Here is a 24296-nt window from a genome sequence, read left to right as displayed (position 1 = left end):
TCCGGGATTGGCGAGCAATAATTTGGGAGCCTCTTGGTCATCGAGGTTGCAAAGAGATCTATGGTAGGTTGGCCCCATGTGGCCCATAGTCTCTTGCACACATTCTTGTGTAGGGTCCATTCTGTTGGGATGATTTGACCCTTCCGACTGAGGCGGTCCGCCATGACATTCATGTTGCCTTGAATGAACCTCGTTACTAGAGACAGGTTTAGATCTCTTGACCAGGTGAGGAGGTCCCTTGCGATCTCGTACAACGTCATAGAATGGGTCCCTCCTTGCTTGGAGATGTACGCCAAGGCCGTGGTGTTGTCCGAGTTCACCTCCACCACCTTGCCTAGAAGGAGGGACTTGAAGCTTTTCAAGGCCAGATGAACTGCCAGTAGCTCCTTGCAGTTGATATGTAACGTTCTTTGATCCGAGATCCAAGTGCCCGAGCATTCCCGACCGTCTAATGTCGCACCCCAGCCCGTGTCCGATGCGTCCGAGAAGAGAACGTGGTTGGGGGTCTGAACAGCCAGGGGCAGACCCTCTCTGAGGTAGATGTTGTCCTTCCACCAAGTCAGTGATGACTTCATCTTCTCGGAAATGGGGATCGAGACCGCTTCTAGCGTCTTGTCCTTTCTCCAGTGAACAGCTAGGTGAAATTGAAGGGGACGGAGGTGCAGTCTCCCTAACGCAATGAACTGGTCCAGTGATGAAAGCGTCCCTATCAGACTCATCCACTGTCTGACTGAACATCGGTCCTTCTTTAGCATGTTCTGGACGCATCCTTGGGCTTGACTTATTCTGGGGGCCGACGGAAAAGCCCGAAAAGCTTGACTGTGAATCTCCATCCCTAGGTACACTATAGTTTGGGATGGGACCAGTTGGGACTTTTCCATATTGACCAGGAGACCCAATTCCTTGGTCAGATCTAGAGTCCACTTTAGATTCTCCAGACAGCGACAACTGGACGAAGCTCTTAGAAGCCAGTCGTCCAAAAAGAGGGAGGCTCTGATGTCTGCTAAATGCAGGAATTTGGCAATATTCCTCATCAGTTTCGTAAAGACAAGAGGCGCCGTGCTTAGGCCAAAGCACAGGGCTTGAAATTGGTAGACAACCTTCCCATAAACGAACCTTAGAAAAGGTTGGGAATCTGGGTGGATGGGGACGTGAAAGTAAGCGTCCTTGAGGTCTAAAGAGACCATCCAGTCTTCCTTCCTGACCGCTGCTAGAACAGACTTTGTCGTCTCCATGGAGAACGTCTGCTTTGTGACAAAGACATTCAGAGCACTGACGTCTAGCACCGGTCTCCACCCTCCTGTCTTCTTTACCACTAAGAAGAGACGGTTGTAGAAGCCCGGGGATTGATGGTCCCGGACTTTGACTACCGCTCCCTTTCCTAGTAAGAGAGACACCTCTTGCTTCAAAGCTAGTCTCTTGTCCTCCTCTCTGTACCTGGGAGAGAGGTCGATGGGAGTCGTTGCTAGAGGGGGCTTGCGCAAGAACGGGATCTTGTACCCTTCTCTGAGCAACTTCACAGATTGTGCATCTGCGCCCCTGTTCTCCCAGGACTGCCAGTAGTTCTTGAGTCTGGCTCCCACTGCTGTCTGAAGAAGGTGGCAGTCAGACTCTGCCTCTAAAGGACTTGGTACCTTTCTTCTTACTCCCACGTTTACCTTCGGCACGAGCACCTCCTCTGCTGGAGGCTCTGCCACGAAAGGGCGGAATAAATCTTGACGCTGGAGTATCCATCCTGGGTCTAGACACGGTAGGCAAAGGGGTGGCTTTGTGGGCAGATGACGCAACCAGGTCATGCGTGTCTTTTTGAATCAAGGAGGCAGCAATCTCCTTTATCAACTCCTCTGGGAAAAGGCACTTTGAGAGAGGTGCAAACATAAGTTCCGATCTCTGACATTGTGTTACTCCAGCAGACAAGAAGGAGCAAAGGTTTTCCCGTTTCTTGAGGACCCCGGAAACGAACGAAGCCGCAAGCTCACTGGAACCATCCCGTATGGCCTTGTCCATGCAGGACATCACGAGCATGGAAGTTTCCTTGTCAGAAGGGGAGGTCTTCCTGCTCAAAGCTCCCAAACACCAATCCAAAAAGTTAAAAACCTCGAAGGCTCTGAACACTCCTTTCATCAGATGGTCTAGGTCTGAAGGAGTCCAACAAATCTTGGAGCGTCTCATGGCTAGCCTGCGGGGAGAGTCTACTAGACTTGAGAAGTCGCCCTGGGCAGAGGCAGGAACTCCCAAGCCGAGAACTTCTCCCGTGGCATACCAGACGCTCGATCTGGAAGCGAGTTTCGCAGGGGGAAACAAGAACGCTGTCTTCCCAAGGTGCTTTTTGGACTGCATCCAATCTCCCAACACTCTTAAAGCTCTCTTGGACGAGCGGGCGAGGACGAGCTTCGTAAAGGCAGGCGCGGATGACTGCGTGCCTAAAGCGAACTCAGATGGAGGAGAGCGTGGGGCTGCAGAAACAAACTGATCAGGATACATCTCCTTGAAGTGCCAGAACTTTCCTAAAGTCCAAGGAGGGAGGAGTGGTCTTGGGTTCGTCGATGTCCGTGTGCGGGTCGTCAAGGTGTGCAGCGTCGTCATCATCAGAGAGTCCATCGTCTGAATACTGAGGAGGAAGCGGCAAAGGAGTAGGAATTGGCTGGTCAGCTGAGTCCGGCAGCACGGGTGCATGCGTGACTGCACTAGACGCAACGTCATGGAACTGTTGGCCAGTCTGTGAGCTGGCAACAACCATAGCAGCGCGGGGGCGCAAAGCGTCTACTCCTGACTGTCTAGTCTGCTGTGGGCGAGTAGTGGTAACCACACTGGGTTGCGGAGGTTGACGCACCGCGTCAAAACAAAACAACTTAGGTTGTTGTTGTAACTCGCGAACGTCAACGGAGGGTTCCGTGCGTCGCTGAACGTCAACATGCGGCTGGCAGGGTACACTGCGCATGGGTGGCGGGACTCTCACAGCTGGAGTGCGGGAGAAGGTAGCCTCAGCGTCCACTGGACGCACAACCGTGGTTGGTTGTAGGCTAACGGGTGCAGCGTCAACCTTCTCCGCACGAAAGTCCTGCATTAAAGATGTTAACTGCATCTGCATGGTCTGCAGCAAAGACCACTTAGGGTCTACAGTAGCAGGTGCGGCAACAGACGGTGTTACTGCCTGTTGCGGTACCGCTTTGCCTCTCTTAGGAGGTGTGCAGTCATCGGAAGACTGCAGCGAGTCCGAACTGACCCAGTGGCTACAACTGGGCCGTTGGACTTGCGCGGAAGGGACCGACTTGCGTTTAAGAGGCCGTGAGACCTTGGTCCATTGTTTCTTCCGAGAAACATCTTCCGCAGACGAGGAATAAATGGGCTCTCTCGTCTTCTTGTGGGTGGGGCGATCTTGGCAAGATACGTCCGAAACCACGGAGGGAACGTCTGTCCGCTGATTAAAGCCTGTCGAACCCTTTGGTCGTACGACATTGCTTCTCCCCTGGGCTTGGGAGCTTGCAAGAGGTCCCGGACTGGGAGGACGACAGGCACGAACAGACGCACCCTCAAGCGCAACACTAACACTTTCCACAACACTACCACTCACTTTGTCACTACCCACTGCACTCTTACCCTTCAACTCCCTGACGTCTGCCATGAGTTGGTTACGGTCACTCGCCAATGACTCGACTCTCTCACCCAGAGCCTGGATGGCACGCATCATATCTGCCATCGAAGGTTGTTGAGTGCTAGAAGGGGGATCAGGAGCAACCACTACAGGGGAAGGAATAGGTTGTGGGGCATGAGGAGAGGAAATATCAACGGAGCGAGATGAACTTCTCCTGACTCTATCTCTCTCTAGCCTACGTGAATATTTCAGGAATTCGAGAAAATCGAATTCCGAAAGCCCAACGCATTCCACACATCGATCTTCCAATTGACAGGTTTTACCCCGATAATTGGAACAAACGGTGTGCGGATCGATAGAGGCCTTCGGAAGACGCCTTGAACAGTCCCTAGCACTACACTTTCTGTATTTAGGGACTTGAGAAGGGTCAGCCATCTTGAATTAGTCAAAGGGGAATTCAAAATCTATCCAAGTCGTCAACAAATAATCCAAAATTCAACAAAAGAATGCAAGGAAGTATTGAAGATAACCTCTGCAAAGCGAAAGCTAATAACTAGAAATGTGTACTTCACCAAAATCTGTGAAAACCAATCCAGTAAGCAACAGCGAATTTAGTAGGTCTTGCCGGTGGCACGACAGAGAGAAAATTGGTTCTTTGTTTACTTGGAGTACTAAGTACCTGCTCGACAGATGGCGCTGTTGATGTACACCCCCACCTGCATAGCGATCGCTGGCGTATTTTGACCGTAGGTTTTTCTGTCGGGCAGCAGAGCTGCAGCTTATATGATCACCGGCTAAGTTTAATATTGAAAAATGCATATATATATATATATATATATATATATATATATATATATATATATATATATATATATATATATATATATATATATGTATATATAAATAAATATATATATGCATATATATATACATATATATATATATATATATATATATATATATATATATATATATATATTGAATATATTGTTAAAGAAATATACAAAATAACACCAGTATTCCAAATATAAGTACAATTATTCATCGGTCTCTACATCAAACAATTTAGATGAAGACTGGAAAACCTTTTGTTTCATCTATTTACAGAATCAGTAAATACTATGGAGTGCAGTACATAGACTCCTTATAAACATAGTAATAGTATATATAGCATACACAAAAAATATAAATTCATAAGAAGGAAAACATAAGCTACCTTTGATAACTTTACTCAAAAGTATTAAGTACTATACAGGTTCTATCAGATAACTATCTCGACTGAAGCGCTACTGTATTGGCTTTGTAACTTTATCAAGTTGTACCATTGAAGTATATTTTGTGAATGGTTAACAGTATGGATTTACCTAATTTTTAATTTATGGCTCTTATAAATAGAATAAAACTAAACTACTGTACTATATAAAAAAATCTTCTTTACCGAAATACTTAACATGGTGTAAACCTGTGTAAGCCATCGATCCAAATTTCTTGTCAATGAAATACTATCTGCAAGTCTCAAAGATGTAATGTTTGATATATCATTTGTGTATATACCTTATATTTCATGTATGAGTGTATCAAGTTTTTAAACTAGGCTTGTGTCTAAAAAAAAAACCCCACAAACGCAGGTCCTTGGTTACATCATCTTTTTATCATCAGTCTATAGAGGGGGGGGGGGGGGGGGTTGTAGTTGAAAGAAGTGAGGCATTTTGGAGAAAGGGAATGGTTTAGAGATTTTTAAGAAAGAAAATGATATAGGACAGTGTTAGGGTACTAATGATTTTAGTAGTTAAGAAATTATTTATACCGGCAATAAAGACCTGTTGAAAAACAAAGGCACTTAAATGGATGACTGCACTGACAATGGGGATTATGGTAATCACGGTGGAATGACCACCATTTTCCAGAGTGGAAATCCAGACAACACCACATAGAGGATGACCTCTATCCAGCAATCCCTAAATACAGCCTTATGTGATATGTAATCCCTGATGCCAGCATGAAGCATGATGCTACCCTTCGCTAGGCATATACCTCCATGTATGTATATAGTGTGAAAATAACACAAAAAACCTGACATAATATCTGACATAAAAATTATATTCCTACCATTTTTGTCAATTATAATTACAAGCTAGAATAGATTTAATAGGATCCTCGAATATGACAGCAACTACACACCCAAAAACGTAAAATAACAATTTATAAAAACAATTTGTCAAGATATGGCCTGGATTGTAATTATAATAGACATTAATATATTCAATATGATGTGAGCCCCAGAAAGTACTAACCATACTGCAAGGGAACTGTCAACAGAGAGACCTAGAAGTGCGCAAGCATCTCGAGTAAAGACATCACATATCTCTGTCCACTGATGAGGGCTTAATAAATCTGCATAAGGGGAATTGGCTAATCCACCCTTCACATACAATAGACATCCCATTAGAGATTGAATCACTGAAAAAGAGATAATAATTATTAACAATGTCCATATACTCTACTACACATATCTTGTAAGATTTTAGGATAAATTTCTTACTATACAGTTCTTCAAATACAAGTTTGATATTCAAACACTTATCCTGAAAGTTTGACCAACAAAAATAATGGAGATATTAACCCTTTCAGTACTGACCTCTGTCTCTAACTTAAGTGTCTGCTTACGTCTAACATAACAAAAGAATTGATACCAATAAGAGTCTCATGGTGGACTTTAATTTAATGTTGATTCAACAATAACTATTTCATATGGTTTATATTTATACAATTTGTTACTTGACTACCTAGATTACTCTAAAATATATATATATATATATATATATATATATATATATATATATATATATATATATATATATATATATATATATATATATATATATATATATATATATATATATATATATATTTCTTTTTAATGAAGTATATGCTATCATCATGTATAATATCAGTAATGATAACCCTATCTCCATGGTTCCATTCATCATACAAATTCAAATTAATTTTATAAATATTCAAGAATATGGCTAAAGAAGACCTTGTCACCTTCACGAAGTGTTGATTACATAGATCACGCAACAAGGTTACTGTAACAGAAGCAAGAGTAATTCTTTCCTCAATAAAGCTACGTACAATATGCATATCGCTCAAGTGGAAGGATATTTGGGATACGGTTACTATATAGGATATAAATGAAGTTTTTAGTTAGCGGACAAGTGATTTAGTCACATGGAATGGGAATAATAATTGGTCAAAAGAAATAACACATGATGATAATGATTGCTATGGAAATCTGGAAATAACTGTATAGCCATGTCAAGGTTACAATATTTTGTAGAACAATAAGGAACAAAATGTAGGAAAAACCAGGAATAATGAAGTTCTTGAAACAACCATTTCATGAGGAAGTATGAGCACACTCACACTTTGCTCTTGGGATGTCAAAGTTTTATGGAAATTAATTTGTGATGTCAAAGTTTTATGGAAATTAATTTGGGATGTCAAAGTTTTATGGTAATTAATATGAGTGTACTTGTTTATGATTTTCAGTACCAAAGGGGTTGTACTTTCATTTACAGATTAAAATCTTTTGCTTTAAATTTTCTTTCATTGAACGGATAAAAGAGGTCTATAGATATTTTGAATATAATTTGCGAAGTTATTTTGTAAGCAACATTACCTATTGATATAACAGTTACCAACCATGTTCTAAACATTTTACACTGTTGTTTACCATGTTTTTTCACAAATTACTGTATTACTGGCAAAATATAACTTCAACACTGGTTTTCCATATTCATTGCGGTACTTACCCTTTTCATGTTGAAAAACAAATGGCGTAAAGTTCTGCCTGGCATATTCAATTGCTTGTGGAACTCTACTTGGGCCTTGGCTAAGAAGGTTGATGTATGCTAACCGATGCAACTTGAATTCCAAAGTACTACGCTGTTAAAATAAATATTAGAAATAATTTGTATTTTTCCTAGATACAGTATACAGATGAGTCCTTAAAAATAAGAAATGTCTTCAACAAACTTGAAAGTCATTGAAATTGTTACCAAGGTAGCTAACAAAAATTGTTGAGGTAGACACATACACTCTCCTGTCAGAGTCTTCCCCTTTGACCTGCTTAGGCCTGAGAGTGATGGTTGATATGGGATGTTTAAAATGACTCAGGTTTGTATCATCATCTCCTCCTACAGCTAGTGACGCAAAGGGCCTCGGTTAGATTTTGCCAGTTGTTTCTATCTTTAGCTTTTAATTCAATACTTCTCCATTCATCATCTCCTACTTTGCACTTCATAGTCCTCAGCAATGTAGGCCTGGGTCTTCCAACTCTTCTAGCGCCTTGTGGAGCCCAAAACGTTCTCTCTCTTAGGGAGTGCAAAGAGTATGCCCAAACCATCTCCATCTACCTCTCATCATGATCTCATCAATGCATGGCACTCTAGTAATCTCTCCTAAAGTTTCATTTCTAATCCTGTCCAGGCATTTGACTCTCAATATCCTTCTGAGGGCTTTGTTTTCAAATCTACTAAATCTATTGGAGATTGTTTCATTGTCATACCATGACTCGTATCCATACAGTAACACCAATCTCACTAAACTGATATATAGTTTGATTTTTATGTGTAATTTCAGGCAATTTTATTACTAAATTTTACTTGACCTAGCCATTGTCTGTTTTACTTTTTTCGATCTTTCACTAAACTCTAATTCTATAGACCCTGTATTGGAGATCATAGTTCCTAAATACTTGAAATGATTCTACCTCATTAATCCTTCCTCCTTTTAATGATATTTCATCTTCAACTGCCTACTCCCTTCTCATCATCTCTGTCTTTCTTCTATTTATCTTCAGCCCAACCTCGTGTGATATTTCATGCATTCTGGTAGGCGAGCATTGCAAATCCTATGGTGTTCTGCTAACAAGGACATCATCATCAGCATACACAAGGTCTGCTAAATTCCTATCACCAATCCAGTCCGGTCCTTCTTCACCAGCATGATCAGCATACTCTAGGTCTGCTAAATTCCTATCACTAATCCAGTCCAATCCTTCTCCACTATCTCTGAATGTTCTATGCATTACAAAATCCATGAGGAGGATAAGCTACATAGATGACTACACATTCCCTTGGAGTACTCCGCTGTTCACTGGAAATTCATTTGACAAGACTCCATTAACATTACCTTTGCACTTGCTATGCTCATGAACAGACTTAACCAAATTTACATACTGTATTTATGAGGAATTCCATAATAATGCAGAACTCTCCATAAAATTGGCCAGTGCACACTATCAAAAGCTTTTCATAGTCCACAAATGCCATCAAAAGGGCATTTCTATATTCTACGCATTGTTGTACATGTCTTAAGATGAAAATTTGGTCAGTGCAACTTCTACCTTTTATAAATCCTCCTTGTTTGTATGGCTATAAGAAATATAAATTATTTTAAAAATATGTCATTTGTTCCTATGCATATACAAAGCTTCCATCCTTTAAAATATCGAAACTCACTAATCAGGGGGTTGGAAGTCCTCCTAGAACTAAAGTACAGTAACTGATTCTTTTTTTTTTTTTTTTTTTTTTTAGAAAATGGCAGTCTCCCTGGTCCAGTACAGGAGTGAAGGAGATGATTCCAGCAACCTCCTATCAGCCATCACAGGGATGAGTAGTCACATAGGAGTGACGGGAACAGGAGAATATGCTGAAACTAATCACACGGGACAAGCACCAGACGACATGCACTATGGGGGAAGAAGCTTTGGCGAGGAGCATTTCAAGGATCAACACAAGGGTCATCGACACTGGGAATACCTGGGGTAAAGTAGCCTTAGCTACACTCTCCCTCAAAAAGACATCAAGGGTCTACCTGTAAAAGCTAAGAAATGCTTGGCCTTCCTTAGATAACTTAAGTTTAGCAGTCTTCAAGGAAAAGCTTCCAAGAATAATGCCAGAGAAGACTTACCCTTCCAGATCCTCAAAGAATATGCATGCCTTTAGGGGAGACTATGATCCATAATCAGAAAAATAAGATAATTTCAAACAATTATGCACCTACAGTAATTGCAAAATGAATACAGCTATCGCTAAATTAAACATAAACCAATGGAGTGCCTAACCTACACTTGCATTGCTGCTTTCTTCCATTATGAACACAAAGTCAATAAAAACCATTAAAATTAAAAAGTATGAGCAAAATATTAAACAACCCAGGATAATGCACAACAGTACTACTGTACTTGCCGAGGCTTCAGATAAAATTGAAGAATCTTTGACAAGAAGATAGGTGGGGCTACCTTTACCCCAAACACCACCTGTTGTTAAGGTGTGCGACTCGGCTCCGTTAAACATTATTTTGGGTTTACTTTAAATGCTATCTACTTTCTCTTTCTCAACTTATTTTTCTTATTTAAGTACCAATTGAATGATAATTCTATACAGTTTTACATTGGAAAGTTTTCTTTGTACTTTTTTTTATACTGCATATTCTTTATTATTTCATCAATCTACATACAGTATTGTGTTATTTTTAAGTCATTGTTTTTCATATGTAATTTTTTTCTTTTTCTGCTTAAAGCAAATTTACAAAATGTAAACTGTAAATTCCACATCTTTTCATATCTAAATGACAAAAATTGGTGTACGTATATTAAAAAAGTAAAAACAGTTTTTCTCTAAAAATTTAATATTTTGAGAAAATGGACTTCAAAGTTTTTTGTATTATGTATATGTAAGGGATTTCAGCGTCTATCCTCAAATCCAAAAATATTGCTTCCCACACACACACGTACATGGCTACGTGTACCAAATGTGCACATGAGCAAGACTAGCTAACATAATATATTCCACTGTGTCTATTATTTTGTTGGCACATTTTATGATTTAACCCTATTTAGTTATGGTCTTAACCTATTTAGCTACTGTCTTAGACACTTTATACATATTTCAGGATAATCATAAAATAATTGTGAATATATAAACAAGTAGACAAAGAAATAAGAACATACATTAAAGAGACGTGCAGCAAACTTTAATTAAAGAATCCCATATACTGTACTAGTAATGTATAGATTAGAGAAAATGGTGGAATTATATCAGAAACTAAAATAATTATCTTTCCCTAAAATAAATAGGCTCTCAGGTAAGAAAAGAATTGCTTGCAGGACTGGATAGTTACAAAAATATATAAAAAGGACTTTATAGCAATAAAACAATTGTTTTCATTAAAATCTTCCAAGCCATAGGTCTTCAATCACCATCCTAAAACTCTCATCAAAGATTTCAACAGCCATTTCAGCTCGTCTGAACACATTCCTTATTCTAAGAGAGACAAGGTTTGCATTCGCAAGGAAACAAATAAGTACATAAGTATTTTACTGTCAAATGATACAATTTTAATAAAATTTAATATTTCAATATGCTGGTAATCATCATGCCTTAACTATCGATGCCACTATCTTCCCGATATTTAATAAAAAAAAAAAATATGTTTTACACTCCCTCTCCACCTAGTCGTTACAATAAATGGGGCAATGGGAGACGCATTAACCAATACTTAAAGGACTCAAGTGTGTATAAACAGGGAAAATACAAAATTTGTGATTTCTTCCGACACAAACCATCATCCTTTAATAGAAGACTTACTTTTAGGAGGGAGAAGGTCCCTATAGCCAAAATGACTGGTTTACTAACCCAGGAAATGTCAATAGAAATTTGGTCCAGTAAGGGAGCAAAAGTGATGACTCATGCCAACATTCCAACGGCCTGGCCATGAAGATGTCACAGGTGTTAGGCTTGGTCCCTACCAAGGGATTGATAGGTGGTATTGAAAGAACCTAGCGTATATCCGTAAGGTTATGTTGTCTGAATGTGTGGTCATTCATGGAAAACGGGTTTGCATACATTCTGTTCAGCCTCTATCTCATCTAGGAGGATGGGGGAGATACTTCAATGCATACTTTGTTATAAAGTAAAGTTACTTGATACTGAGACTCGTGTGCTTTTAACGTCCGGTCCAGCACATAATGGCACAATTGCTATACCTCAAGGGAGGGGACGAAGGAAGAGCAAAAAGGCAAGACATTCTTACCTCTCATTATGATAGAAACAGCTATCTTGGAAGAGTTGCTTATTGTCCCGTGAGGGAGCCAGACTTGCTCCCCCAACTTGTCGAGTAGCTAAAAAAGGGTTCAAGGGTAAAGATATTCAAGGATTTGTGGATATACTACCATAGATAGTGAGCAGTGAAGGTTGTCTGGTGTTTCCACACTCCTACCCTCAAGACTTGAACCAATGACAGGCTCTTCCTCAAGGCTAGGGTGCCCTCATTCCCTGGATGGACTGTCCATGCTGTCCATAGTTGCAGGGTATGAGGATCTGATTGATTTTGGGGTATCATCTTCCCCATTCCAGTCATAAGGAAGAGTCTCCGCATGTCGCTTCCTGTAGAGAAAAGATGGATGATTTGAAGCACCAGTCATGAAACCCTGGGTTGTCAATGAATCCTTTGGAATGACTTGTTACATACAAAATGCCAGGCAACTCTCCTACTATCTTTGATAATGCAAGCAAGAAAACAGTCTTCAGGGCCATATCACTATCTGACACCTTTCTCAAAGAATTGTAAGGGGACCGCTTGAGAGTGCTGAGGACTCAGGGCAGAATTGTTCAAAACTCCTCATGAGCATAGACAATTCCCATGAAGAGAAAAGGTCCGAACCTTTCATTCTGAAAACCTGGCTTAAAGTCGAGCGATATCATTTCACCATGGACACTAAGAGGAACTCCTCTCGATTAAGGTAGATGAGGAAATCAGAATCAATTGCAGAGATACTCTGTCAGAAGTATTCCTCCTTTGACACCAATTACAGAAGATGGCCCATTTTCCTTGTTAGACAGCAGCAGAATATCTTTGCAGATATCTAGACATTTTCACTCTTCAGTGCAGTGCAGTGCCTTTCGCTCAGAGATGATACTGGATAGTTGCCACCCGTAAAGTGCAAGGAATAACACTGAGTTGTGGTACCTCTGCAAGTGCAGCTACCATTGGGGTAGCTCTCTTGGTACCTCGATAGGAGTATCAGCAGGTCTAGATACTATTTGGTATGTGGCCGCTTGGGAGCCAACAGAGTTACCCTGAGACTAAATATCATTAACAATTTCTCAAGTACAGTATTTACTTCGCCGTATTTCAGCTCTCGCAGGAGAGCGGAGGAATTACTGTATATACAAATCTGCTAACTGAAGTAATCATAAACATTAGATCAATAAAATTAGGATACTGTAGAGTATTATCACCAGCTAAGCCACAACCCTAGTTGGAAAAGCAGGATGCTACAAGACCAAAGACTCGAACAGAAAAAATAGCCCACAAATGGAAGAAAATAAGGAAACATAAAACAGTGTACCCGACTGTACCCTCAAACAAAAACATTTTAACCCAGGACAGAAGAAGACCATGGTAAAGAGGCTATGGCACTACCCAAAACTAGATAACAATGGCTTGATTTTGTAGTGTCATCCTAGAAGAGATGCTTACCATAGCTAAAAGTCTTCTTTAGCCTTACCAAGTGGATAATACCTATTGAACAATTACAGAGCAGTAGTTAACCCCAGAATTTTCTGTCACCTCAAATGTTGTCAGGTGCATGAGGAAAGAGGGTGTACAGTATGTGTAGGTAAAGGAAAAATGAGCCATTACCAGAGATGGATTCAATGTAGTACTATCTTGCCAGTCAAAGGACACAATAACTCTCAAGCAGTAGTATCTCAATCCCCTATATTCTAAAGTGACTATGAATTCTCTGACAGCCATTTGGGTGGGGTTTAATCTTACCACCTGCCATTTCTTGTATTACAAACTTGACCTCTTCTGCCATATTTTCTTTAAATAATTTGGCAAATATCCATATTTACTCTTCAAATTCTAATATCAAATTACTAGTACACTGTACTTTAAAATACTAATTCAGCTGGAGAGGCAGGTCTGCACGTGGTCAGTGACAAAGATTACATGAAGTCAGTACTAGTTTATAACTAAGCATATGGTTAATTATTCTCTCGTCGCACCATCCGTTAGGATGACTAGACATCATACGGGATGGAAAGTTGAGAAAATGGGAGAGTGGGAAAAAATTGTCTTTTTTTAATTAGGTCGCGAAGCCTGTAACTTATATGTTGAAAGCATGAAGACTAGCAAGTAAGATTCATTGAAATAATAAGGAAGGTGATAATAAAAAGCAACTATCATTATGATGAACATCACTAATAATAACTATGTATAACAGCTTAGCTTCTACTGTGAAGCACTTTTCATTAAAAGGTAAACCATTCACTATAAAATGTGTTAAGACTGATGCGTTAAATGTTATGTTAACAGCATCAAATTACCATAATATTAGATTGACAGGAAAGCTTTGTCAAAACATTTATTATTCTACGAATGTAATATTCATAAAGACTAGTAGCTAAACCTAAGCAAATAAGCACAATAAAATAATCCTACTGTAAATAAAGAAAATATATTATTAACATTACATTTTAATGTTTAAACTATTTTATTATTGACTCACCTGTGCTATTAGCTTATCTCTATTTTCTTCTGCCCACTGAAGTGCTGGAGTAAGATTCCTATCCTTTAGTGCAGCCAAAATTCTATTTAACTCAAAATATGGTTCTCGTGACTCATCTTGTAGACTTAAGCCAGTCTCCTGTTGAAATACAGTATAAAAATGATTTAAAACAATTTGAAATTTTCCTAGTTTTACAAAAGGCATCTTTAGAATAGGAATATGTCTCTTCTGCGGCACTGGAATTACCATTGAATTGTGAACAAGGTAGTTAGTATTGACAGGTGGTATGAAGCCACTGACCCACCTGTCAAAGAATAGCCACTTTTGTCCTTAGGCCTCAGACCTAGAGGGATAATTGAAGGGTTAATTTTAATCTAAAAACTCAGGTTTGTATAGCAAGGAAAAATACAAATTATTTTAGAATTTGCTATTTGTTCCTGTGTGTATAGAAAACTTTCTTCCCTTAAAATTTGAAGACTCACTAGTTGGTGGGAGTCTTCATTTCCTGGTCTCGTATGGGAGCAAGGAAGGTGACTTCAACAACCTCTCTAAAGGCAATCATGGGGATGTAGAATCATTTAGGACCTCAGCCAGTATATACACTGGCTTAAAAGGAAACCAGCACTAGGACATGTAAAACATATCTCACTCACAGAAAGATGACAACAACAATGTCAAACCTGGCACACCAAGAGAAATGTTTAGTAAGACTCAATCCATCCTCCCCTTTACAAGGAGAATGGAATAGTTGCTCATCATGAAATGCCTGCAGCTGTTGCATCCTCTTGAGAGGGGAACAAGAAAAGCCAGTCATTCTATCTTTGAGGAGGAGGAATCAAAACTCTACTATGGAGCTTTTTTTAGCAAAAGCAAGTGATTTAGTCGAGAAATCTGCTGAAAAGGGCTCTAGCTGGAGATAGACATTCTCTACAGCCCCCAATGTAGTCTTTCTCTCTTATAACCTACCAGAGAGCTAGCAAAGCAGGACACCACTCAACTTTGGGTCATCCCCTTGTATCCCACAGGGAGGGGGCATTGCCTACCGCAGTTATAGATCAGATGTACAGTATTTGCCATAGCAAGCTCATTGTCAAGATACCCCAGTGTTGGGGAAACAGTTATCGATGATCTTTGTTACTCCCTCCCAGAAAGGGAAGTGGTTTCAAGGGCAACATAAACACTACCCTTATTTGGCATATGGCGCTAGTGACTGGTGGTGTAAGTGGGAATGCTTACCTGCAATCAATGCTGTAGTGAAAGCTGTCACAAAAGCTCATTTTACTGTTTGACTGACCACAAAGGAATTGGTCAGAATGTGACCTCAGTCACTCCCTCCTAATGAAGAGCAGCAGCTCTCTAAAGACATGAATACCCTTCCTATCGCATGGCCTATGGAGCTAGTTTGATCCCGGCCTGATCCAAGAAGAAATCAGTCAAAGGAAGAGACCCGATACTCCCTCTTGAAGAGGGAGACCAGCTTCCCAAGGGCCAAGATATTCCTCATATGTCATGACAGTAATGAAAAAGGTAGGAGCAATGCTCATTTATACCTGGTCTGCAGAGCTACCAAACCAAACCTTAAGGCAACAGTCAGTGAGTGAGATATGTCAGTCCTTCTCAAAGGAGAAGAGCACACACTAGAAAGTAACTAGCAACCTTTTATGAGACCTCTGGCACCTCTACTTCTGATTATTTTTCCTGCTGAAAATTGTCTGAAGAGTGAGCCAACTTATCCTTACCAACAGTTCTTCCTTGTCACTAAGAGTGATTCAGCAGTTCCCACTGATTGGGAAATGATGTGCTACCTCTATGATACGAGTATAAGGAAAAATTCCCAATCCAACAGCAGTCCCAGGTTTTCATCCTTTGCCTGAGCATTAGATAAGACTCTCCTCAATCATAATCTTCAGAGAGTAAGAGAGAGTAGTCTCAATCTTATCCTTGGACGGATTCCAAAGATGTCATTCCTAGAGGCATAAGCTTTACACTCGGGTAGACACACATTTGAACGCCTGAAAAACAAAAGAGGCGCTTTCAGAATGTGTGCAAACACTTCAAGTCCCTTGAGTCACCATAAACATGAAGTTTTCCTCTCTGGAGGCTGAGTACAGAGCTAAAGTTCCAGCTGAACAAGACTGATAAGTGCTGGTTTGGCTAAGAGTAATAGATTCGTACTCCGTCCTTGTGACGATCCATGAAGTGCTGAAGGGAGAGGACATTGCTATGGCTTGCAGGAGGTTCCCTGTAGATGAGATGCCCTTGAGATGTAAGGTATGCCACAGTGTCCTTAGGGCAGTCTTTAGCAGCGTCGTCGTCTGGAAATACATTGTCAGGCTCCCTCCAAGAAGGAGAGGGACTATCTGTTTCTTTCAAAGTAATGAAGCCAGCAGCAATTTTGGTCTGAATATAGTTACACACTTGAACATGTACTAATTAAAAGGCTTTGAGATGTAAACAAAGTTGTCAAAGGTAGCCTATGTTATCCTTCATATGTACTCCATTATTTATTGTATATTTTATGTTCATGCTTTGTATACTACATGTATCTACTAATCTTATAAAATATTTTTTTTGCAAGTTGCATTTATAGTTGTTTGAAGTGAAGACCGATGTAAGATTGTATAAAACGGCGTAACAATATTTTTATATCTGTAATTAATATTTAAGCATAAGTGACGTAAAGTCAGAACTAATACATGTTGAACCAATGTAAAGAGGGTTATTACTTTTAAGGAAAGATCAAACAGTCAAGAGAGCAGTCACAATGGTACATCTGTACAAGTTCCAGGCAAAGATGAGAGTGGGTATTTTGTGACAGGTGGAAAGTCCTTCCCCTCGCACCACCTGTCATTACCAACTATCCCGTTAACAATTCATTGACACTTTCATCACCGCTTCAGAGATATCACAATTTTGAAGGATCAATTTAGTTCTGGGGTTATCATCAAGCTATTTCTTATTACATAAGATTGATTTTGTCAGGGCATTTTCAAGAAAAGCTGTGCATATCATACAGAGGAAGCAGTAGCTTACACTAATTTTCTTTATTCACTACAATCAAAGTGAAAATTTATGTCATCAGAATTTGAAAGTTTGACAAGTGGACAGTGAATTTTGTCACTGGAATCTAAAATGGTTAAAACTAAACCTGAAAGAGAAATGTTATTAGATTACTAAATCATCATCCTACTACAGTACAATATTTGATACAACTCCGGACAAATTACATATCTGGCTGAAGGGGCGTGGCTGTAAATACAAGGTCATGGGAGAAAATAAATCTTCAATATTGTAACTATTACAATGAGGTACCTCTTTCCTTCTGAGACAATTTCCAAAATTCTACTTCCTACTTACGGAAGTGAAGTTTAATACTAATACTATAGAAACATTGAGAGGCTAGATAATCTTTGGAGATCTCCCCACAACTGAATTATCATATTTTTCTTTAAAAAAAAAAAAAATTAGTAGGTTCAACACATTTTGAACATAACAGGCTATGTAAGGTAATATGTATCAAACAGAGAAGTTATAGAAATACATCTTTTCTAAATCCTGCTAAATCTAAAGATTTCTCTGATATATCACAGTAGCATACAGTTTTTGCTCACACTTATATGATATCTAAAACCTTAATTAATTTTCAAAGAAGCAATTCAAAACATACCTTTATGTGTTCTTCGGCAATGTCTAGTAGACCCTCACGAAAGAAGTGCTGACATATAACTTCATTGATAAGATTCTGCTTTTCACCACTGAAGACAGAGTCATTGTTTATGCAACCAAAATCTGCAGTAAAATTCTGAAAAAAATTTACATTAATCATTTTTTTTTATAAACCAGTGTGTCCAATCCCATTGCAAATTTGCAAAATGATATTTTAATTATAAAATAAATTTTTGAATATACTTACCCGGTGAATATATAATAGCTGCAACTCTGCGGCTCGACAGAAAACATACTAAAAAACTCGCGAGCGATCGCTATGAAGGTTGCGGGTGTGCCCACCAGCGCCAACTGTCGGCCAGATACCACTCTTGTATGTAAACAAAACCTTCAATTCTTCTCGTCCCGCTGTGTCTCTATTGGGGAGGAAGGGAGGGTCATTTAATTTATATATTCACCGGGTAAGTATATTCAAAAATTTATTTTATAATAAAAATATCATTTTTAAATATTTAACTTAGCCGGTGAATATATAATAGCTGATTCACACCCAAGGAGGTGGGTAGAGACCAGAGTTAATTATGTTTACAGCGTATAAGCTAAGAGTTTTTTCATTTTGGCAGTTATCAATATAACAAAACCAAAATAAATAGGTACCTGGTGAGGAAGTTGACTTAGACGATTACTCTGCCTTGTAAGTCTGTCTTCCTCACGGAGCCCAGCGATCCTCTTAGGATGCTGACAGACTCCCAGGAGCTGAAGTATCAAGGGCTGCAACCCATACAACAGGACCTCATCAAACCCCTAATCTGGGCGCTCTCAAGAAATGACTTTGACCACCCGCCAAATCAATCAGGATGCGAAAGGCTTCTTAGCCTTCCGAACAACCCATAAAACAATATTAAAAACATTTCAAGACAGATTAAAAGGGTATTGGAATTAGGGAAGTGTAGTGGTAGAACCCTCACCCACTACTGCACTCGCTGCAACGAATGGACCCAGTGTGTAGCAGTCCTCGTAAAGAGTCTGGACATCTTTTAAGTAAAATGACGCGAACACTGACTTGTTTCTCCAAAAAGTCGCGTCCATAATACTTTGCAGAGATTTATTTTGCTTGAAGGCCACGGAGGTTGCTATATCTCTAACTTCGTGCGTCTTAACCTTAAGCAAACATCGGTCTTTCTCATTCAAGTGAGAATGAGCTTCTCGTATTAAAAAAATCTGATAAAATATGACAAAGAATTCTTTGACATAGGCAATGAAGGTTTCTTAACTGAGCACCATAATGCTTCAGATTTCCCTCGTAATGACTTAGTACGAGCTAAATCGAACTTAAGAGCTCTAACAGGACATGATACTCTTTCCAGTTCGTTGCCTACGATCTCTGATAAGCAAGGAATATCAAAAGATTTAGGCCAAGGACGAGAAGGCAGTTCATTTTTGGCCAGGAAACCAAGTTGAAGAGAACAAGTGGCTTTTTTCTGTAGAAAAGCCGATGTTCTTACTGAAGGCATGAAGTTCACTGACCCTTTTAGCCGAAGCCAAGCACACTAGGAAAAGTGTCTCGAGGGTGAGATCCTTCAGGGAGGCTGAATGTAATGGCTCAAACCTGTCTGACATGAGGAACCTTAGGACCACGTCTAAGTTCCATCCAGGAGTTGCCAAACGACGTTCCTTAGAGGTCTCGAAAGACTTAAGGAGATCTTGGAGATCTTTATTGTTGGAAAGATCTAAGCCTCTATGTCGAAAGACCGAAGCCAACATGCTCCTGTAGCCCTTAATCGTGGGAGCTGAAAGGGAGCGAACCTTTCTCAGATGTAAAAGAAAATCTGCGATTTGGGCTACAGAGGTACTGGACGAGGACACAGATGCTGACTTGCACCAGTCTCGAAAGACTTCCCACTTCGACTGGTATACTCTAATGGTAGAAGCTCTCCTAGCTCTTGCAATCGCACTGACTGCCTCCTTCGAAAAACCTCTAGCTCTTGAGAGTCTTTCGATAGTGTGAAGGAAGTCAGACGAAGAGCGGGGAGGCTTTGATGGACATTCTTTACGTGGGGCTGACGTAACAGATCTACCCTTAGAGGAAGACTTCTAGGAAAGTCTACCAGCCATTGAAGTACCTCGGTGAACCACTCTCTCGCGGGCCAGAGGGTAGCAACCAACGTCAACCTTGTCCCTCCGTGAGAGGCGAACTTCTGCAGTACCTTGTTGACTATCTTGAATGGTGGGAATGCATATAAGTCCATAAAAGACCAATCCAGTAGAAACGCGTCTATGTAGATTGCTTCTGTATCTAGGACTGGAGAGCAAAAGATTGGTAACCTTTTGGTCAACGAGGAGGCAAAGAGGTCTATGGTTGGTTGACCCCAAGAAGCCCAAAGACTCTTGCCCACGTCCTTGTGGAGGGTCCATTCCGTGGGTATCACCTGACCCCTCCGACTGAGACAGTCTGCCAAGATGTTCAAGTCCCCCTGGATGAATCTCGTCAACAGGGAGATGCCTCGAATTCTAGACCATAAGAGAAGGTCCCTTGCGATCTCGAGCAGCGTGAAGGAGTGTGTGCCTCCTTGCTTGGAGATGTACGCCAAAGTTGTGGTGTTGTCTGAGTTGACCTCTACCACTTAGTTTCGAAGACGCTTCCTAATATCATCAAGGCCAAGTGGACTGCTAATAGCTCCTTGCCGTTGATGTGCATGCTCTTCTGACTTGAGGTCCACAAACCCGCGCATTCCCGACCGTCCAGGGTCGCGCCCAACTCAAACCCGACGCGTCTGAGGACAACACGTGGTTTGGGTTCTTGACTGCTAGGGATAGTCCCTCTCTCAGACTGATATTGCTGTCCCACCATTTCAGGCATGCCTTTATTGGTTCGGAGACTGGGAATGATACCGTCTCTAATGTCTTGTCCTAGTTCCAGTGAGAGGCTAGATGGAACCGGAGAGGCAGAAGGGGTAGTCTCCCTAGTGAGACAAACTGCTCCAGGGATGAGAGTCCCCCTACGAGACTGTTCCAACTCCTGACTGAATAAACGTTTTCTTTTCAGCATAAGTTGGACTTCGAGAAGGGCTTGACTGCGAATCTCCATCCCCAAAAATAGAATAATCTGGGATGGGATCAGTTGGGACTTTTAGGTTGACCACAAATCCCAACTCCCTGGCCAGACTCAACGTCCAATGTAGATCCTGCGGACAGCGAAGGCTGGACGATGCTCTGAGAAGCCAGTCGTCCAAGTACAGGGAGGCTCGGATCCCCGATAGCTCGAAACTGGTACCCCACATTCCTGTAAACAAACCTCAGAAACGGTTGGGAATCCGGGTGTATAGGAATGTGGAAGTATGCCTCCTGAAGGTCGAGAGAGACCATCCAGTCGCCTTCCATAAATGCTGTCAAGACAGCCTGGTAGACTTCATCGTGAAGTTTGTCTTGACAATGAACACATTGAGCGCACTTGCCTCTTACGTACTCCTGCAGTGAACATGGCTGCCAAATCATGGAGCCATCCCTGAGGGACTTGTTCCTGCAGAGAACGTGGCTGTCAGATCATTGGAGCCATCCCTGAAAGCCTTGTTTATGCATGACATAATTGTACAGCAAAACTTCAAAGGCTCGAAAACAGCTGTGAAGTTGACCTGTAAAATCTTGGAGCGTCTCATGGCCAGGCGCCAGGGAGAGTCTATGAGGTTTGAGAAGTCTAGCTGGGCAGAGGCAGGAACTCCCAAGCCGAGAACTTCTCTCGTGTCATATCAGACTCTCGCTCTATAAGCCAGTTTAAAAGAAGGGAAAGCAAAGGCTGTATCCCCCAAACTCCTCCTGGTGATAAACCAATCGCCTAACAAACGTAAAGCTCTCTAGGAGAGCGAGAGAGCACTAGCTTAGAAAACAACGGCTTCGAAGTAGCTAGGCCTAGTGTAAGCTCTGACGTTTAGGCGAACGAGGAGCAGCAGTTACAAAAAGATCCGGACAAAGATCCTTAAAAATCAGCATGATTTATTTAAAGTCCATAGAGGGCTAAGCAGCTTTAGGCTCCACTCCGTCTGACAGAGTCCTCAAGGGAATATCAGTAGGAGGGGGAACAGCAACTTCCTCATCTGAAGGAACCTTGTCCGATAATAGCTGAGTCTCAAGCAAGGGAGAGACCTACCGTGGTGGCAATGCTTTACAAGCAGAGTCCACACGCACTGGTGCATTAGTAGCGGACCAGGACGCAACGTCATGTAACTGCTTGACAGTCTGTGAACTGTCAACAACAACAGGTGCGAGAGACCAGGACGCAACATCATGTAACTGCTTGACAGTCTGTGAACTGTCAACAACAACAGGTGCGTGAGGACGCACAGCGTCCACTCGAGACTGCTTTGACCGCCTAGACTGAGCAGTCAAAACAACTCTAGAATGCGGAGGTTGACGCTCAGCGTCAAAACAAGTCAACTCCGATTGTTAGCGAACGTCCTGAACGTCAACAGGAGCATCAGCAAGTGGCCTAACGTCCAAATGTGGCTGAAAATCCACACGAGACCGCATCGAGTGTGGTTCTAAACAACCTGACTGACGTGACTTAGCTACGCCAACGTCAACAGGACGCACAAAGGAACGTTAGGGTGGCTGAAAGCCAGGATCTCGATGAGATAAACGGCTAGGCTCAACGGACTTATCGGCAGAATAGTCTTCCATAAGGGAGGCAAGCTTATTCTGCATGTCTTGCCGTACAACCCATTTAGGATCAACGGAAATGGTTGCGGTAAGAGACGAGGGTAACGTCTGTGACCGCAAAACCTTGCCAACAAAAAGACTCTCGGAGTCTGTGTTACGCTTTTGTTAGGCGGCGAGCAGTCTTCCGATGACTGCATAGGGTCAGAGCTGTCCTAATGGCTACAACCAGGACGCTGGACCTGTCCTGAAAGGACTGACTTTCGCTTAAGGGCCTCGAAACCTTGTTTCAGGTTTCTTATGCGAAAAGCCTTCGGATGACGAGGAGAAAATCGTCTCTCTCGCCTTATGGTAGGGGTGATCTTGGTAAGATACACCCGATACCATAGAGGGAACGTCTGTTCGCTGATCAAGGCCTCTCGAACCCATAAGTCGTACGACATTACTTCTCCCTTGGGCTTGGGAGCTTGCAAGAGGTCCCGGACTAGGCGAACGACAGGCACGAACAGACGAACCCTCGGTCGCAACACTGATAACACTTTGCGCAATATCACTTTATCACTACGATTTTCTGTTTTGCACTTATTTCACTGAAATCGAAACTTTTACTGATTTCTACCTGAAGCACGCAATTCTACCCTCATCAAAAGGTAGTAATTGCGAAATCAGTCGTATAATGCAAGCACATTAATACCAGCAAAAAACAGTAAACAATTTTAAGATAAAAAATTCAGTGGCTGGGGAAGAGACTAAACACTAGTTCATTCAAAACTACGTTTTCAATCTCTCACCGTACATTGCCTGGGGACGAGAATAAAAAACTAAAAACGTTTTATCCTTTCTCCCCGTACAGAGTCTAGGGACGAGAGTACAGTGAACCCTCGCTACTTCGCGGTTCGACCATCGCGGATTCACCACTTCGCGGATTTTTTTCATAACCCATGTATATACATATATCGCGGATTTTCCGGAAATATCGAAAATACCGCGATGTGACCGATGGTGCGAGATTGGAGAAAGTAAGGAAAATTGAATCATGATTGATTTTCAATATGAATGAAACTTTGAGGAGCAACAAAGATATCATTTGTTAGAGAGATAGAGAGGTAAGGAATGGGAGGTAGTGAAAAGTAGCCCACAGAGAGAGAGAGAGAGAGAGAGAGAGAGAGAGAGAGAGAGAGAGAGAGAGAGGTAGAGAGAGAGAGAGAGGTAGAGAGAGAGAGAGAGAGAGAGAGAGAGGTAGAGAGAGAGAGAGAGAGAGAGAGGTAGAGAGAGAGAGAGAGAGAGATAGGTAGAGAGAGAGAGAGAGAGAGAGAGAGAGAGAGAGAGATAGAGGGGGGTTTAAATGTAATAAACAAAAAAATTTGATAGGTTGTAACACATTGGTGCTTATGTAATATCAACTGTATACTGTAGACGGTTTGAATAAGTTAAGAAATGGTATAAACGATACTTTGTTAGTGTATTCGTACACACTCAAGAGCGGCAGCTAGATGAAAGCTGATCTAATCACAGCCAAAAGTAAAACAAAAAGAAGTCAACAATACTCGATTTTTAAAACACACCCGAAATTTAAAAACAAAAGTACACGCTTTCTTAATGTGCAATTAACTATTTAAAGAGTGGTAATTTTCTAGAATAAAATGATATTTCCCAAAAAATAGTGGTTTGCTGATGAAATCGGATGCAATGGATGTAGACTCGGCCTAATTTTTTCGTTTTGTATTTAATTGACACTAAGAAAACTAATTTTAGTTTCTTCATCTAAATGTAAGTATTGTATAACACGAGAGAGAGAGAGAG

The 24296-nt window shown here is 41.0% G+C and overlaps 1 protein-coding gene across 1 annotated transcript in view; it reads right to left on the bottom strand.

Moving 5' to 3' along the window:
* Window positions 1-24296, bottom strand: part of LOC137648534 (E3 ubiquitin-protein ligase RMND5A-like) — a 70701-nt gene that overhangs the window by 26656 nt on the left and 19749 nt on the right. The window contains exons 3-6 of the mRNA XM_068381458.1: window positions 17845-17979; window positions 14178-14315; window positions 7411-7543; window positions 5890-6055 (exon numbers count right to left, since the gene is read on the bottom strand). Of these exons, the coding sequence (XP_068237559.1) occupies window positions 5890-6055; window positions 7411-7543; window positions 14178-14315; window positions 17845-17979 (572 nt within the window). The remainder of the gene's footprint in view (window positions 1-5889; window positions 6056-7410; window positions 7544-14177; window positions 14316-17844; window positions 17980-24296) is intronic.

Source organism: Palaemon carinicauda, chromosome 1 (assembly GCF_036898095.1).
Source record: "Palaemon carinicauda isolate YSFRI2023 chromosome 1, ASM3689809v2, whole genome shotgun sequence".
In the NCBI taxonomy this organism is placed as follows: domain Eukaryota; kingdom Metazoa; phylum Arthropoda; class Malacostraca; order Decapoda; family Palaemonidae; genus Palaemon; species Palaemon carinicauda.
This window is presented reverse-complemented; position numbering and strand designations above follow the sequence as displayed.